General features: G+C 35.1%; 1 protein-coding gene across 1 annotated transcript; it reads right to left on the reverse strand.

Annotated features, from left to right (window-relative positions):
* Window positions 1-240: 240 nt before the first annotated feature.
* Window positions 241-7905, reverse strand: LOC149784432 (uncharacterized). Its single transcript, XM_089932505.1, has one exon. The coding sequence runs from the start codon at window positions 7027-7029 to the stop codon at window positions 5584-5586; it is 1446 nt and encodes a 481-aa protein (XP_089788631.1). The 5' UTR covers window positions 7030-7905; the 3' UTR covers window positions 241-5583.
* Window positions 7906-19686: the final 11781 nt, after the last annotated feature.

Raw genomic sequence — 19686 nt, forward strand, 5'->3', positions numbered from 1 at the left:
CATCTCCGCCTCGCTTGCTTGCTTGCTTGCTTGCTTGCGAGAGAGAGAGAGAGAGAGCAAGGGAAACTATACCTTTTTAATACTGATTTTGTTGGAATTAGCAAAACTCAGGGAAACCTTTTTCCAAAAGGAACCATTTAATACATTGTAATATTCGACGTCAGTATTCTAGGCATGACAATTGTTTTTAAACGAAACTTGATTATTCAAAGTATAAGGAGCAAAGAAAAACAATGATCATTTAATATGCACCTAAACTTTATTCCTTATATATTATTTTCCTAATCAAAATATATATCTTGATGCGAAGTTTATATCCTCATCCAAAGTATATATCCTGATCCAAAGTACATATCCTAATCTAAGGTATATATGCTGCTAAAATGTATATATCCTAATCCAAAGAATATATCCTAATCCAAAGTATATATCCTAATCCAAAGTATATATCCCGAACTAATGTATATATCCTAATCTAAAGTATATATCCTAATCCAAAGTATATATCCTAATCCAAAGTATATATCCCGAACTAATGTATATATCCTAATCCAAAGTATATATCTTAATCCAAAGTATATATTCCAATCTAAAGTATATATTCTAATCTAAGGTATATATCCTGCTCAAAAGTATATATCCTAATCCAAACTATATACCCCGAACCAATGTATATATCCTAATCCAAAGTATATATCCTAATACAAAGTATATTGAAGACGCATCTACCTCTTAAAGACCTGATTACATATTTTGCATTGAATTTGACAGAGAACAACCTATCTTTAAATACGTCATATAATGATATGAGCTTCGTGTTAATTACACAGTTGTAAAGTAAACCGAAGCAAAATTCTAGTGTTATAAAGATATAAAACATTTAACCTAATGTTGTCCTCACTCAGGCCCAATGTAAACATTTCCAGGTCCATGGTTGCTCTGGACGCGATTGGAAAGAACACCATAACACCAAATTTCATACAGCAAGGACGGTTTGAGTGTCTGATTCATCTTTTGGAAACCAATTTAAAAACATCTGAAGGGTTATGTAATGTTGTGGCAATTACCAAAAAAGAAGACTACAGAAGATTTTAAAAATTCTAAAAAGCTCCAACTACCACGTGTTACCTAAAACATATAATTAATTACCTTATAGTCATGCTTCAGATTAAGGGTAACCGATTCTTAAGTGATTATCGCTTCAAGTCTAGAAATGTGTTCAGTCTGACAATGGTTTACCTCTGTATCAGCATACTTTAAACAGGGATATTTGTGTTTTTTTATGACACTGTTTAGAGTAAAACGGATATTGTTTCAACCTGGCCAAACTTCAACAATTCAATGAAAATTATATATATATATATATATATATATATATATATATATATATATATATATATATATATATATATATATATATATATATATCACCTTCCGGATCAGGCTAAATCCAGTAACATTCTTGATTTAATCTCCGAATGATTTTATAAAAGAAAGGAATGATAAATAATAAATGCTTCAACACTGAATACTTTGTTATTATGATTTTATTTTATGATTGAATTATTATTATTATTATTATTATTATTATCGTCCTCATTATGATCATTACAATTTTTATATTTATTTATTAATTTATTTGATTGCCTAATAAGCTTAGGTCCACAGAAACACTTACAGACATTACTAATCAATTCGTGCTCAACCGCTCCGGTGGCCTAGTGGTTAATGCGTCGGCCTCGGATGCGGGAGGTCGTGGGTTCGATCCCCGGCCGAATCATACCAAAGACTTACAAAAATGGCACTAACAACTGCCTCGCTTGGCGCTCAGCATTAAGAGGTTAGTGTTAGAACTGGTCGGCCTGGTGTCAGGATAATGTGACTGGGTGGGACATCATGTTATATGTCTGCGGCATGATGCCCCAGTGCTAGACATCACTGTAAACTGCCACACTGCAGACATCGAAACGATACGACTGAAACAGTGTTAAAGCAACGTTAAAAATCCAAATCACACACGCACACACACACACAATTCGTGCTCACTGAAGCATGGAGAAAATTCAAAGATATGCGAAGTATAAATTTGGATGTGGTACAAACACTGATTTCATTTAAGATAAAACTGCGATACATGTGTAGTCAGATTAGAATTAACTACTAAATCGACATGCGAGTGCATATATGATCCTTCACTTTTGGGATGTGTTCTTAGTGGTGATGGTATATGAACTGGTACGTGCAGACAGGGAGATGGGTACCGTTCGAATCCCGTAGAGTAGGAATTAAAAATTTTCTAACGTGTATGATAATATTATTTGTATTAATTCTGCCAAATAGTATCAAGCATTCTCCTATACAATCCAGTAATTTCACTTTCCGTTCTGGTTGGTGTATATTTGTAATTATGCACTCTCTCTCTCTCTCTCTCTCTGTCTCTCTGCGAGAAAGGAGAGACGATGTTGTGATCTTGTGATATTTCACTTAAAAGTCAATACTTTTGATGAGCACATTTTCCGTCACAGGTAATAATCGTTAAGTTCAGTCTCTGCGGAAGGGAGTTTGTTCAGATTCAAACTTAAGCATAAGCACACCAAAAGGAACCAGTTCCATACAAATATGCCAAGATAAAGCATCGAATTACCTTTCAACCTCACCTTTTAACCGTTCCAGCGGCTTAAGGGGTTAAAACGTACGCCTAGGATGCGATAGTTCGCGGGTTTGAACCCCAGCAGAGTCATACGAAAGACTTATAAAAATAGTACTAGCAACTTTTTCGCTTGGTGCTCAGCATAAAAGATTGATGTTAGGACTGGTCGACCTGGTGTCAGGATAATGTGACTTGGTGGGACATCATGTTACATGTCTGCGGCATGATGCAGTGCTAAACATAAATATAAACTGCCACAATGCAGACATCGTAGCGATATGACTGAAAAGTCAAAAATCACACGCACACACACACACACAGATCTTTCAACTTTTGTTATCAGGGAAGCAATTAGCCTACTTTGATAATTTGCGCACATAGTCGTACTATAGACTGAGGTACTAGAACGAAAACACACGATTGCGGTACTAGAACGAGAACACACATTAGGACGGAACAAAAGAGTATATCGCTTTGATTTTCTCCTTTCATCATTAAGTACCAATTAATTAGAAATACCCATAAGTTTATCGGTGAATTATTAAGTGAATCAACTCAATTAACAGTAGATTTTTCACAAAACAATTGTAATGACAATTATGCTGACGACAATATTATCGTTATTATACATTCTCCGTCCCGTGAATTCCCGAGGAAACGCTTATCTCTGACGAACAGAAGATGTTAAATTGCACTGTGTGTCCCATCTCAGACGTAACAGTATTACGTGCTTCTTTGCCTCATTCAAATTTGGCAACGAGCGCTGCATGGAGAGAGCAGCTATTTTTTAACTACTAAATTCAGGCTAATGACTCAATGCTTTCATAGCAAGGTTCGGGTTTTTGAGTGTTTACAAATACAGTGTATATGGAGGGTAAGAAAACCAAAGGTGAAACTGCAAAATGTACTTTTAGGACATTGAGAGCCAAAAACATACACGACGGATAGGACAATCTGATTAAAATCAGATCTCCGCCGTTATACATGAAGATCTGACAGCGACCACTTAGGCGTCGTGTTCTGGTAACCTATAATCGCTAATTTTAACAACCAATTAGATTATGTCTTATATATTCGCGTTTGGAGATTGAGCAGTGTGGATAAAGGACTCACGGTACTAATTCAGTGCCCATAGTAAACCTATGCAAACACCATGATATTAAAAATGAAATAACTCAAAATGTTTGAGTACTTATGATCAAACATATATTTATCAGTATTGATCAAACATATATTTATCAGTATAGATGAAACCTGGATGTCAGCTTCTATGTAGAGAAAATATGTTCCGCGGCATTTTCTGGACTTGCATGTGTTTGAAACATGTGCTTTCAATTCCGCACCAATTTTAGTAATAAATGTTCCAGACTAAAGACTGTTAAAGGACTGAAATTCCATCAATAAAACAATGTCTCTATTTGTTTCACTTACAACTAGGATAAGCTCTCAAAAGATTATTTTTCATACAACATAACTTATATTATTAACCAATCCCGGTCAGCCTAACCCATATATACTCTATTTTATGTTCACCCATTTCCAGACTGGTTCTCATTTTTCCATATCATTAGTACCGTGTGTCCTATAGAGCATGAATTTTTGTTGAATGATTTGGTTCACTTTCATATTTTTGAAAGCTGCATTTCTATTGGCCAATTCAAAGGTCACCAGAACACAACCCTTAAGCGGTCGTTGTCAGATCTTCACGAAGGACAGCGGAGATCTCATTTTTAATCAGATTGTGGGTCGGCAACACAGAAATAAGAGAACGGTACTCCCTACAATAAGTGAATATTTTCGTTTTTAAACGACCGCCATGAAAATAGTACTAACATATAAATAGAAAATTCGTCTGAAGTAGCCTATTTCTGGGTTAGAACATGAATAAAACAATTTTCACGTTTTTGCATATAAGCATTGTCCGAATGTGCTTGGTAGACTATTTAAAATGGATTCAATTAAAAGTCTAATGGTAACAACAACAAAGCATCTGAATCTGATCACATAAACATTCCATGTCGGTCACCGTCGTTAACCTATCTCTCAAATCTTACTGAATCAGCGTAAATGTCTGTAAAATGCTGGCTTTTATGGAGGAGTCTATTCGTACGGTGGCAGTGTACTCACTGTCTCAAAGACTATTAGCAATGAGACAGGAGTCTGCGTTACGGTTTGGATTATAAAAACTGTTTCATGTTGTGCAAAAAAGTATATGCTAGACTGTGAATCATTGGCTCTCCTCAAACGAAGAAACATTGAATAAATCAGTTGTATTGTAACAGTCTAGAATATTTTCCAATAGACTGAGATAACATAAGCAAAGAATATCATTTTCTAGAGTCTCAGTCAAGTGTACTTAATGCTTTAATTTGTTTACAGCTGACCCTGACGAACACACTGCTCCATTCCAGCTCGTAATGCACATAGCCAGCCATCTCATTTGAGCATAAAACAAAAAAGAAATTTCTTTGTTCTTAGTAAATAACGGGAAAAAATCATCGGCTGGGTGACAATACTAGAGTTTTTCACCCACGAGATTAACTCAGTATATTATTCGAAAACTGTAATTTCTGCTGGTGGTGAAGAAGTACACGTTTAACAGAAATGACTTGCAAATACAGAGTTTAAGGTAATTAGTGGCCGTGAGAATAGTCTTTCCCCACTTAGTGTACACGGCAGCTGTGCGAACAGCCTCAGCCAAATTTACGAATATATATATATATATATATATATATATATATATATATATATATATATATATATATATTGCAATTTACACGTATACCATGCTTTAAAGTTAATAGGTGTGTTTACTAATACTTACAGTTAAGTTATTTCTCATTTTCATTAAATAAATACATGCCTATAATTTAATTTTAAACAGAGATAGATATTATTTGTACGATAACGAACTTAACGTTGATTGGTTTAGCTCATCGACGTCTTCGGCATGGCCACGGCATTCTAAAGCATTCCTGCCTGAATTTCTCGTCAATAAATCCATAAACAACAGGGTTCATCATATTATTTATCAGGTAAGAACGTAAAAGTATATGATATAATATCAATTTGTCATTACTTGGTCTATCCCATAACCCAGGGTCTATCAAGCTGTGGATAGTCACGTAGAAAGTGGGGAGGTAGCTCAGAATAAACAAGGCAGTTATTGTGAACATGGTGTACGTGGTTTTCAGTGTGCGCTTGTCCTTTAAGACTCTCATAATAGCTCTCCTTCTTTCCGATCCTCCATGTTGCATTTTGTTGACTCTGGTTTTACAACGCAAGATCCACGATATGAAACGAAACCCATAACCTCTTCTTCTATCCCCCAAACATCTATCTTTACACTTTAAAGCGGGAATAGAAATAATCTGCATTTTTTCTTTTGCTTCGCTTTCTTCGTCGGTTATTGAATCAAATTTTGAATCGCCGCACACTTCTTCGCTCTCGTGTAAATCACCATGACATCTAGAGCCACTCGTCTCCACAACTGGGCATTTCATTGTTTCATTTATCAGAAACTTGGACCTTGTGTGCTTTCCTTCAAAGTTTGATGCAGCTTCCCTGCACTGGTCTTTGATTGGTACTGATGGCAACATGCATGCATTGGCTTCTATAACATTTTCTCCAGAGTCTGATCTATGGGAATTCATATTTTTTTTATCCAATGAAAGTCGTCTTCGACTAATGTATAGTTCTCTGCAAATTAAGGAATAAAGTACAAGAAGAACTATCGTCGCTGCGACAAATATGGATAGTAATATCACATGGTATATCACCGAAAATTTGTTATTTTTGTACTCATCACTAAAGAAACACTCCACACCTGTAATATTACCATACCCAGTGTCGACTGTGCTGTATCCATATAATTCAAAGATTGGAAAGGCCATCACAAGACTGGCAAATATCAAGATGCCGCAGATGTATTTTGCACCGCGCGTGGTTATCTGTGTTTGAAAAGGACGGCAAATTTTTAGGTATCTGTCCACACCAATAATAATCAAAATAGATATCGATGACACATATACAAAGAGAATTGTTACAGTTGAAATTTTGCAGAATACAAGGTACTTGTACATGTAAGGTTCTAAGATATCCAGAACATGATATGGCAATCCAACACTACATGTGGTAAAGTCCAGTAGTGCCAGAGTTAAAATGAAGATTTTTCTTGGAGACAGTTGAAAGCGGCAAGCGTATATAACGATTACTACTGCATTACCAATGATACCAATAGACATGATACTTACATATAGAACAAGAACTGGCAATAATAGTTTTGCGTTTTCATCATTTATTTCTTGTAATGTTTTATTTTCCTGTTCTACATTTTCGCCTATTTCTTCCATTTTCACAGATTTAAAAAATCGTTCCATTTTGCTAAAATATCAACTTCCTTTGACCATACCGTAGGGTTAATTATTCCCCGATCTAAGTCTTTGACTGGTAAGGTTTCCTTTGTTCTATCCAGTTGTGTATACAATTGTTCATTCTCATAAATCGTCTTTCTACTGCTGTGTACGTTCATAAAGCTGTAACTGAGATTTCTATTCCAGTACCTCTCATCACAGCTAACTCCGAATGATTAATAGGAATTCCTCTGCATTTTCAGTTTTATATTTCCATTTTCCTTTCACATGCTACAATTCCTATGAATCTGAAAATCATTAACCAGACTAATTACTCAAACTTTCTTTACCTCTCTTTTTTTCAATCCTTGGCGTACATTTATCATTTATGTTAAAACTTCCGTATAATCACATCTCTAAATCCAATTGCTGGTGTGTGTTTGAAGCGAAGGTGGTAGTCTCGCACCATCCCATAATATTTGTAACCGTATTTTGTATCAGCTCCATAAATTCATGTATACTGGTATCATGTTGATCTATGCGAGTTTCGACCGTATTTCTCTTATTATTGACTCGTTTAAGATAGCATGCGCGCGCCGGCTTGAATATTCAAAACAATCAAATATATCACTACCACGCTTGCTACAAAATGCTTCCTGTTAGACAAACAGCCTCCACTAACATATATCATTCGTGTTCGGTATCACTAAGGAAAATCCCATCCCAGAATTTTAGTTCCACCAGTTCATGTACACATAGATCACTCGGATCTATAACAACCATTTCACAAGCAAGAATTCACATATCAAAAATGCGTTTAGTCATTCGGATTGCGTGCCTTGTCTTTGATCCGTGTAGCATCTGAGCCTTCTTATCTGGAGGGGGAAGTTTGCCTGGTTTACATTGCGCAGTTCAATGTAGTTTTATTACCCTGTCTGTGAATTGCGTTAAAATATATCAGCTGGGATCTCTTCAAAAGCACCGTTGGTATCAAGTTTCTCCAAATTTTCCCCTGTCTTACTCAAACCAGTGATTTACTGTTGAGAATCTGTAAGATAGCAGTACCTTTTGGTATCTGAGCGTTTTCCCACTAAACTAATGAAAAACACTTCTATTTGAATTAGGATTTACATGAATATGTTTTCTTGAAGTGTCACCTATCAAACAAAGAATAATAAAAACTAATCATATTACGGGCTGAAATTGATTTTTATCATTCCAGAAATTAAAGGTTCCTGGGATACGGTGTGCTCATATCGCGACAAAAGAATTTTCCAGAGTCACTTGTTATAATAAATGAATTTCAAAGTTGTAGTTTATTGTTGGATATTTGCTCGTCAAAAAATTCAAAAAAGGTAACTAGTCAGATGCCAATTACTTGTTCTACAAAACACGTGTCTCCATTAAAATTGCTATCTGCTTAACATTTAAAAAAACAAATAATTAAAAAAGGCAAAGGGAAATCGATTTGGTTCCTTGAATGGATTTATTTCTTAACTATCCAATAAATAAGGAATCTCTGATCTCAAAATGTCCCAAGCCATATGTTGTTTTTCAACCAGTTTTACTCAGTACAACATTTTTTATCTTCTCAGTTCGACGTAGGCCTGGATAACGATTTCTAAAAAAAGGCTTGCTCCACTCATCTACCCATTTCTCAATATGTCACCAAAAATATCTAGCGCGAAGAAAACTACCAGCGTTCTCCTGATCAAAATAAAATGGCTGTACCTCTCAAAGGAGTTTTAAAAATGCAGTAATTAAATATACTTTTGCTCAAATGTTCTTTAACTTTCTAATGGGCCTAGTGAAAGGTATAAGCAATAGTATTTATCCACTTCACATTGACTGTTATTATACAGACATGTGAAAGGTATAAACAATGGTATTTATCCACTTCACATTGACTATTATTATGCAGACGTGTGAAAGGCATAAGCAATGATATTTATCCACTTCACATTGACTGTTATTATGCAGACATGTGAAAGGCACAAGCAATGGTTATTTATCCACTTCACATTGACTGTTATTATGCAGACATCTGAAAAGTATAAGCAACGGTATTTATCCACTTCACATTGACTGTTATTATGCAGACATGTGAAAGGCACAAGCAATGGTTATTTATCCACTTCACATTGACTGTTATTATGCAGACATGTGAAAAGTATAAGCAATGGTATTTATCCACTTCACATTGACTGTTATTATGCAGACATGTGACCCCAGTATCAACCCAGCTTGGCCTTACTGCAGTTGGAGGTGATAGGTATCTGAAGATTTGTTAAAATTATCACAGAGATAATTACTTGGTCTAAAGGATATAATTATATTGACAAGTAAACCACAATTGTGCTGTAGCAATCCATATATTACAACATCAAAGGGAAATAATTTTACATATGTACACATTGTAATAATATGTTGATGTACACGATGGCCGATAGCGGTCGACAGAGGGCAACATCAAAGTAACACGAATTTGTACATGTTCACATCTTGTATACGATGGACGATAGCGGCCGACAGAGAGCAACATCAAAGTAACATGAATTTATACATGTACACATCTTATATACGATGGACGATAGCGGCCGACAGAATGCAACATCAATAGCGGACAAAAGCTGGTCCAATCAGAATGTTGCTGTTGAAATTTTAATGTCATATGTCCTGAATTTCAATTTCACGTGTTGTATCAAAACTGTTTGTCTTAATGTTCCATTTTCTAGGTCGAGATTTTAGATTGTATCTGTCGAATTAAATAGTAGTGGTTGAAAGTTATATTTTCTATGTCGAGGTTTTAGATTGTGTGGTTTGAATTACACGGCGGTGGTTGAAATTTCAATAACATCCGTCCAGAATTCCTAATTTACGTATTGGTTCAAAGAGTTTGTGTTGACAGGTCCATTTCATATGTTGAGTAATTAAATTTTATCTGTTGAATTACATAGCGCTGGTTGAAAATTCGTTGCCCAATGAATATTTTTGGATTATATCTTCTGAATTACAATGCGGTTGTTGAAATTTTAATATCATATGTCGAGAGCTTCAATTTAATATGTCGAATCATGTTGATTGTGCTGAAAGTTCCATTTCGTATGTTGAGTCTTTAGACTGTATCTGTTGAATTACTCAGCGGTGATTGGATATTTTATTGTGCTTGTCAGAATTGTTATTTTGATATGGTGAAATGACGTGTTGGTGTTAAAAGTAACATTACACAATGTACACTTTAACAATTCAAAACAATATCTAGTATTAAGATACATCATTCGTGTATTCAATTATGAGGCGCCATTACATTTAATTCATTTATAGTTTGAAAGTTACCATTCACAGGTCGATAATTACTATGAATTTCTTTGCTAGAGGTCACTCTCGTAAACGGACCGCATTATTTTTAAACAAGGATGCTAGTTCTCGTCGATGTGAGATTCAACAGATGAAATATAAATACTCGCCACGTGAAATGGAATTTTCATTACAAACAGTTGCATAAATCGTGTGGATTAAGGATTCTTTACATATGATATTCACATTTCAACCACCGTTGTGAAATTCAAAATATACACTGTAAAATGTCGACATAGGAAATAGAACTTTAAACCACCACTGTATAATTCAACATATAAAATCTAAAATCTCGATCTAGAAAATGGAGCATTAAGGGATATGCTATTTGATCCTACACGTGATATTGGATTTGTCTCAGTCTTGGATTTCACCACTGACCGAAAGGTAAGATCCGAGCAACCTCGAGTCTGCAGTAAATATCGTTGTTGTACATTGTGATGCGTTTTAATTTTGGTGGCAAAAACAAATATTGATTTTGGTAATACTGGTAAAAAGGAGTCAATGCTGGCTTCCTTATGTCGGCTGACTTCAGAGAAAAGATCCGAACACTTAAAAGAATCCGAAGTCAGTTCCGGGCTTGGTTTGACTTGTAATAAATAACCTTAGTATTTGATATCCTGTCGGTAATTTTAAGCAATGAGTTTATTGTATGCTGCCAGTTGTGTTTATTCATCACCCGGGCTTCTATTTGTTTTACCATGTGTATGTAACAATATAACCGGGTGGAATTTCGGATTCACAACAGAACACTTTTGATGGTGATACAAATACAATGGTTAATAACGAACAACTTGAATGAGCAACTAGTTATGATTTATATGTGAGTGTACATTATCCAAATATTGGATCAATTAACATAAAACGCACGGACTTGGAATGAAAATACGAATAAATGGCTTTACACAGTATAAGCACAAGGGCTGAATAATTCACAATGACCTCACAACGAAACAATGAAGTGCTTTACTCAGATAGTAAAGAAATGTAGTATTTTACTCATATAGTGAAATGTATTGACTCTAATAGTGAAACTATGTAAACAAAAGGGACAGATATACAAAGTATCTTTACAGTCCGAAGAACACATTGGGTTTTACAAATCCCAAAAATTAGCCTACGTCTAAAAGATTACATGTACGGCGTTATACACGTCACCAGCACACTCGGCTACCAGTCACACTGACCAATCATGCCGTCAGTATTCCAGGTTGGTCAATCAAGCAGTCAGCGCCCACCAATCTCGGTCAGCGACGCCCGATCACCTGTTACTCTACCAGCAACACTGTTTATTCAGCTCAACGGCAGCAGCAGAGGGTGTGAACAGACCTCAACAAAACGTCATTATAAAACTTCCTACGAAAGAATTAAAACAATAACGTCAAAACGAAGCCTCTACTGACCGAGCGTTTCTTTAATTGGGTTAGTTTATAAGCTGATGTTTGTTTTTTGTTTGTGTCGTCGGTGTTCTTTTCAAGTACACGCGGAGCATACCCGCGTGACGTCTCAATGAGATCGCATCCTCTCTGCTGCTGTAATTAACTCGTTGTAACAGTCTCTCAGCCGAAGATTTTATCAAGACCTACGCGTTATTTTATTCTGGGATCGTGTAAATTTATTGTTATAAATCCGTGTGGAGTAGTTTGTGCTTTTGAAAAGAAATTTTTGAACTTATTCATGTCCATATCCCCACTACACCAAGTCTGATGAATATTTCGCAGAGCACGTGTACCAACTCCATTAAACACAACTAAAATATTACAGCTATCTCTGATCACTTTACCTATTTGTACATATCTATTTGTACATATCTCTGAGTAACATAGATAATATCTGTATTTTAATGCCTCCCACGAGAATATATTCTTGCTGGATTTGTTTGTTTATCTAACATTACGTCGTCGTATACTACGAGATTATTAATAAATCTATATAATTCATATACGGACGGTACTTCACTAATATCTGTAATAAAATTAATAATATCATCGCCATCTTCATTTAAAACCTTTGCATTGTCATTAAAATCTTTAAGTACATCATAACACCGCTGATCATCAACTGAAGGTGCTAATAAATATAGTTTATCCCACTTTAACCATCTCATTAATAAATTAAGTAATAATTGCGTTTTACCAATCCCAGATGACCTATGATAATTGCTATGATAGAATTTGTTAATGCTGGATGATGCTTAACTGGTTCTTGCTTTCGTGTCGCTAAGAAATCAATGGCACCCATGTTATACAGATATAATAAACATGGATTTATATTGCGTTCGATGCTGAGCATCCACATCCACGCGTGGACTAGCAACAATAATATTTTAAAAAAAGTGTGGACTTAAGGTAAAAGTGTAAAATGTGGTACAAAAAAAATATAAATTTATTTCGTCCTTGACGGATGTCAAGTGTGGTGATATCGCTACTTCATTAGGAAAATTACCAGGAACTCCATGGGCTAAATACAGAGGAGAAAAATTCCTTCCTGGATATGATTAGTGTGGTCCTGGAACCCGACTTGATATCCGACTTGACGAGTGAGATCAACCAAGACCTGATGAATATCCAATAAACCCGATTGATAAAGTATGTCATGTTCTTGATGTGGCTTAGAAAAATCCAGATTTAGAACAACGACATTTTGCAGATGTGAAGTTAATTCATCCGCTAAATTCCATAAAAATAAATCTTTTAAAGAAAAATTAGCTAATTGGTTGGTAAAATCTGCGATGAAAAGCAAATTATTATTCGCAGCCTTAATTAATCATAAAATTTCTAGCGTGGCAAGATCTACGGATAGACCTGCAATCTACAGATTAGATTCAATTGCTCCTCAACGTACGCGAGCAGTTACAAGTAATTCCTGAAGACATACAATTACCACCGCGTTCACTTTTGTAAACTAGCACCTCGACGTAGATTACATTCAAGACAGGTCAGCCTTACATTTTCGCGTGTATGACCAAGACTACTATTAATTCTGTCTACGGTAAATTGTCTTGGATTATTACTTGAATATTGCCACAACATTACTGCATTACAGCTCGCACAATTATCATTTTGTTGTTGTTACAGCGTCATGATAAATTCAGCATCGAGATCAAAGTCGCGTTTATTTCTTTTTGTCACATTGTTTATAACCAACCAATTTTTTTTCTTACTATATCATTGTCAACAACATCGCCAACAAGAATTGTGTTGTTGTTACACGTAGCTTCTGTAAAGTCCATGATAATTCTTCGCAGCTGAGATATTCTTCTGACTCGAGACACTGCGATATAAACTAAGTTTGACCATTCGATACAACCATCGACTATCCAACCTTTTGTATCAAAAATAATTAATCGTTGTGATGAATAAATCGTCATTGCGTATCCTAGCGTCCACGGAGTTTTGTCCATAGTTAACGCGCTCTCAACAACAGTGACAGGAACTAAGACAATGTCATTTAATACAAGATTTTGTTTTTCTGATGATTCTGGTATATCAACGTCGATAACACAATGGTACATGTAGATTTGAAATCTTTTCTTTATGTAGCTGAAATAACGCTGTTGAAGTGTATCACGAGCTATCTTTCTACTTGCAACTATCAAATCTGAAATTATATTACGTATTATTTCACATTAAATTTTATTCGGTTGTAGTCTGATTAATTTCTTAAACTCTCTTAATTCTGGATCAATTGCTCTATGATCATTAATTATTTCTTCATAATAATGTACAAAATTACTCAGCCATCCATGTGGAGACAATCCAACAAAGGGTGGTGGTTGACTATGATCGTCACACATTATCACAGCAGTATTCTTCAATAACAGCCAATCAAGAAATATTTTTAACATTTCTAATGAAACGGTGCATATTTCATCCCAAACAATTATCCTTGGAATATATTTCTCTCCCTTTCGTTCAGGAGTCCATTTATCTCCCTTCCATTGAAGGAATTTATGATAAGTGCATGATTTAATATTTATTTCTCTCATTTCTTTTGCGAGTCTGTGTGTAGGTGTTAATACAACTATTTCTGAACAACTGTTCAAGAATAATTCAATCACACGAGTTGTTTTACCACAACCTTCCGACCCATTAAGGTAAACTGTTTTGTGTCCAGCTACAGGATCAAATACCGATGGTGCAGATGATAATTTTGATATTTGATATTTTTTTGGCAATAAATACCCTTAATTTTAACGTTGGAGGATTCAGAATAATTAAGTATATTTTCTTGTTTTATTCTCCATTCACCCCATGATGCACAAGAGCCGATATGTAGTTGTTCTAGTAATCCAGTATTATTTCTGAATAAAACGAATCCGTAGCGACCCTGGCAGTAAAATCAGAAACTCTATTTATCATCGATAATAGGTTTATCGAAACGTACGCGAGCATTGAAGATCTTAAATGAGTAAACTGCAGTGACTCACCATCAATATAACTCACAATTGTACCTAATTTAATTCCGTCTGACAAATTAACATTACTTCGACTTCGTTGTATCAGCAATTATAAAATCTAATTCAGCATCGTCTATAATTAATCTTGTACAATGTCGTTTATGATCATATGATCCTCCCTGGGTAAATTTACCGATTATTTTCCTGCCTAGATCTTTTGTGATTTTATTTTCAAAATCAGTTATATCATCATCATAATATTTCTTTTGCTGTGGTAAACAAACTTGTTTCTGCGGGCGATATGATATAATTTCTTCACTTACATTCGACGATATCAGTATTTTTTACATCGAGCATATATCGTAATAATACTATTGCTGCCCACATTTTTTTCGGAAAAATGTTTGACAAACCAGACATAACAAATCGGATGAAGATTGTCTGCAAAAACTTAAATTACTCGATACAAGCGAATCCAGTCAAGTCAAAATTCGGTAATGGTCCATTTATCGATAATCTGTTCATCTCGTGTGTGGGATGACCAAATCAGTCAAAATACTTAGAACACTCTTCCAGTCCAAGAAAACCTCCGGGATAACATGAAACCATATGAATCGAAATAACATCTCTATAATCGTGTTTAGTATTACATAATCCGTGTCCGTATTCGACACAACTGCGTTGTATTTCTTCAAGAAAATCTTATCGTGTTGGTTTCCACGAATGTTTCTCTCTAGCAAAACGAGCAGCAGCTGAAGGAATGGTAAAACAATTATTCATTAACTATTCGGCCCTGACATCGTCAAGGTTATGTGTATATTTCAAAATAAGATTCTTCATTTCTTCTTGGAGGGATTCTGTGCGATAAATATCTCCATTAGGTCGTACAAACTGATCTTAATTTCCATTATCGGAACTTTCAAACAGCCACACGGATACATGATCATTCTTACTTATTTCGTTAATAAAATCAAATATATCTCAGTGGTGAAATGTAACAGTTCGATTTCGTGAAAATATTGTTATTGCATTAGTAAACGCATGTGCATTATGATCAATAATTTCAATCGAAGCTTCTTACGATTTATACTTTGATTCGTATAAAATCTCTCCGGTTATTGTTCATATTGTTATCGGGAATTTTAATTGCTTTCTTAATTCAGCGACGTCTTTGACAGATGCTCTGGTATCTTTAATTATTTCTCCCCACTCGGTTATTATTTTACATCTTTTATCCTTTAAACCATATCCATGTATCGCATTTGTAAAATGTTCGTTACAGGTGACTTATGATAGGTTCTATAACTCCCTGTGATAAAGCTTGTGTAAACGAATTCTGCGGATACCATTCACAAATCGTACGGAGAGGGAGTTTAGGACCTAAACCATGTTTGAAATGTGGTGTTGGAGTCAGAAGAAACACGTAGTTGTGTGTGCAGTGTGGTGGTAAAAATTACAGAGAGCTCAAAAGATATTACGATAAAAAGAATAACAACGACAATAATGACAAATCTTAAGAAATGATGAGGACTATATTGATTGATTTTCAAAATAATAATTTAGACAAATAATATTATATATAAATGGAGCAAAATGAGTTTGTGAAACATCCCATTATCGAAAATACAAAGCATCTCGTGATGGTATCATCAGATACTGTCGACTAAAATAACCAGTCGGTTTTGTCACTAATAATGGTTACCTCATGTTTAGTGTTGGGAAGAAAAATTAGCTTTCTCATAAATTTATATACGAATGTTGGGGGAAGTAATCGAAGACGGCCTTGTTATTGATCATATTGAAAGAGAAAAACTCCATAACTTTTTAAATAATTTACAAGCTATCACACAGAGCCAAAATTGTAGAACTGATAATACTGGCAGGTTTAAAACAATCATAAAAAGATATTTTAAATCTATACATACGGAGACTGGTGAATGATATTTCAGGCAATAATCGCAGCTAGAAAATATTTCGATATTTGCGTACCATCAATACTGTCTGTCGCAAAAATATTGACAGATCGGCCTTTTACGAAAAAATATAAACAGAAAATAAGTTTTCATTATTGTTGAAGGAAGATCTGGTTTACTTTGCCGATGTTTCTCATTCAGAAGTTTCTTGCTACTAATATAATATTTACTATTTATTTATTTAATTTTCTTCTACATCGCTAAATCTGAAGTGTTTGATAAATTCATAAATTACTATAAAATTTTAGCATTATTGAGTGGGATAACTCTTGTCTCTTGTAGAGGAACTCAGTAGTTACCTCGCTTGTTACTGCGAATGGCCTCATAACTCTGACGCTTTCTTTCTCCGCTGAGCTTAATTTTTTCCCATCGTATTGCAAATAATATAACCAAGTCGGTATTTTCAAAGAAATACAAACAAAAATATCTGAACTCTATCGTAAGACAGAGTTATTTTATGACTTCGGCGATGATATACGTCAAGGGAAATAATTCAGTTAGAAAGGTAACACCTGTAATCAAGCATATTTTATTGACCAATAATTGGCTTTTTTGCTTGATTTTTAAGAAACATTATCCTTATTTTCTTATTTTTCTGAATTTGTCAAGTTTCTTGCTTCGTCTGAATTTTAACAGCGATAGTAATAAAGAACAACAAATAATAATAAAAGTCATACACTATTACGTTAGCTACTTTTAGATCTATTTGTAATTTGGTATTTCATAATTTAAATGGTGTATTTCAGCCTTGATTTTTGTCAGCGCAGAAATATAATTGTACAGCATGTTTCTAAACAGAAAGAAATTCACGCTGTAATTTTGCTCAGTACTGTAACAATCCAGCATAGGTAACTGTATAATAATTTCTGAAATATATATCTGTTAGATGTGTACAGTAGTAGCAGAGAGGGTGAACAGCCTCTACTTGACTTATCTGTCAATCGCAAAATAAGCCTTCCTCTGAAAATCGCAAAATCTCTAATTGACTCCCTCCTCTCAAATCGGAAAAATAAGCCTTCCTGAAAATCGCACAAAAAAAAGGATCGCGACAGTGACTGGGGTTGCGAGACAACACCCTCGTTGCTGTTGTCAATTTAAAAAAATTATAACAAAGAATGCCACCAGCGTAGGAATCTTACACAGCTAGATTAGCTCGAGAACGACTAGAAACGATTAAGAAAAATCTTCCCTTAAGAGATGCTGTTAAACAAAAACTACAAGCGCGTCAAGAATATCAAACTGAATATGCAGAAAGTATAGAACAATTATTTAAGCCTATCACAAAGGATACTGCAAAAATAGTAACGGCTACTGAAGAAAAAAAAACAGCAGAAAGAACTATAAAATAACAAAAAAGATTTTACGAGATCTTCCAGCAGATATAGCTGCAGCTCAACTTTCACCTCAACCTACACCTCAACCACCTCCTCAACTTGAAGGTGCAGAAGAACCAAAAAGGTAAAGGGAATTGGTTTCACGAAGAAATTTACTGAAGGCGGTATAGAAACAATAAAAAAAATTCAACTAGTGAAACCTGATGATATAATCAAGCTTGGTGCGTTTGCTGCCGCAAGTTATCATTCGAGAGATAAATTTTTAAAACCTGAACACGTTAAAGGTGTAAGTCGTACTACATGGATCGATTGGGTGTATAAAATAAACCAAAATGTTAATCAGATAGACAAACAAGACTTGTATTATAAAACGTATTTAACCGGACTAGACCGATATGATGAAATGCAATGAAAGGAAAGATACCAGAAACAAGAACAACAACGACAACAAAACAACAACAACAACATAAACAACGACAAAAAGAAAAACAAGGACAAAAACTCAACAGCAAGAGCCTTCCTATCAACTTCCTCCACCTGTGCAACAAGAAGAAGAAATGTACTATCCAGATGAAGAAGAAGGAGAATTTCACCTACATGAAGAGGTTTTATTACTCGAGGAAGTAGTCTTATTGCCTGTCCTAACAATATCCTCGATGATGTGCAACGACTAAAAGTTCTCATAGGAGGAAAACGAACTGGAAATAATTCTCTAGAATTAATTAATGAAGCAACTGATAATTGTCGACGATTGTTCACAGGTGGTGTCATTGATATTAGCATTTATCGGAACTTATTGACGAACTCGTTGATGACTACAGTGACTTAATGATTAGATAAGTGGTAAGTAAATAAGATGATCATACATTATGGTGAACGCAGACCTGTAATGATCAGAGCAGTAAACTCACGATTACCTGTATATGAAGCATATTACGGAGACGGACTTTGTGATGCTGTTCTGGGACTATTAGAGGGATGGCTCCAAAGGCAGGACCGATTGCAAAACAATTATCAATGAAAGCTATTGGCGTGCTGCTGATAAAGCCTTCACGGTGATCAAAGACAGAATAGCACGACTATTACGCAGACGGCAGACGGTCCAACCACAACAACCAGTAAAATTGCCATCCATTGAAGTTATGCTGGCGGATGTCAGTAAAATAATAAACCAGGCCGCAAATAAAAAACTAGCAGCTTGATAAATCAAGATGTGTCGCCACTAACAGAAAAAGAAAGCCGCAAGTCTGATAGCTGGAAGTGGTCTTTGTATTCTTTTGACAAGTTCAAAACACGGACGGTAAATAATGCATTCACCATTTGGAAAAACGCTATTATAATAAAATGTTTAAGCGCATATCCGACCCATCATTTGACGTAGATGCACCAGTTCCCAAAGACGAGTCTGCACGTGATTATCAGTATTATTTTGATGATGCGCGCACACCCGACGCACGAGGAAAAATTGAATTACAAGTTCAGGATACAAGTAGATATTTCCTACCCTCTGAGGCTTTATCGAAGGTGAAGGTAGACTCACAAAAGCAGATGATACAGCATACGGAGAAAACGATCAAGTTAGTTTTGTTAACAACGGCATAATGGCGTTATTTAACAGAGC

This window comes from Sinohyriopsis cumingii, chromosome 14 (assembly GCF_028554795.1).
Source record: "Sinohyriopsis cumingii isolate HCF-2022 chromosome 14, ASM2855479v2, whole genome shotgun sequence".
NCBI classification, from domain to species: Eukaryota; Metazoa; Mollusca; class Bivalvia; order Unionida; family Unionidae; genus Sinohyriopsis; species Sinohyriopsis cumingii.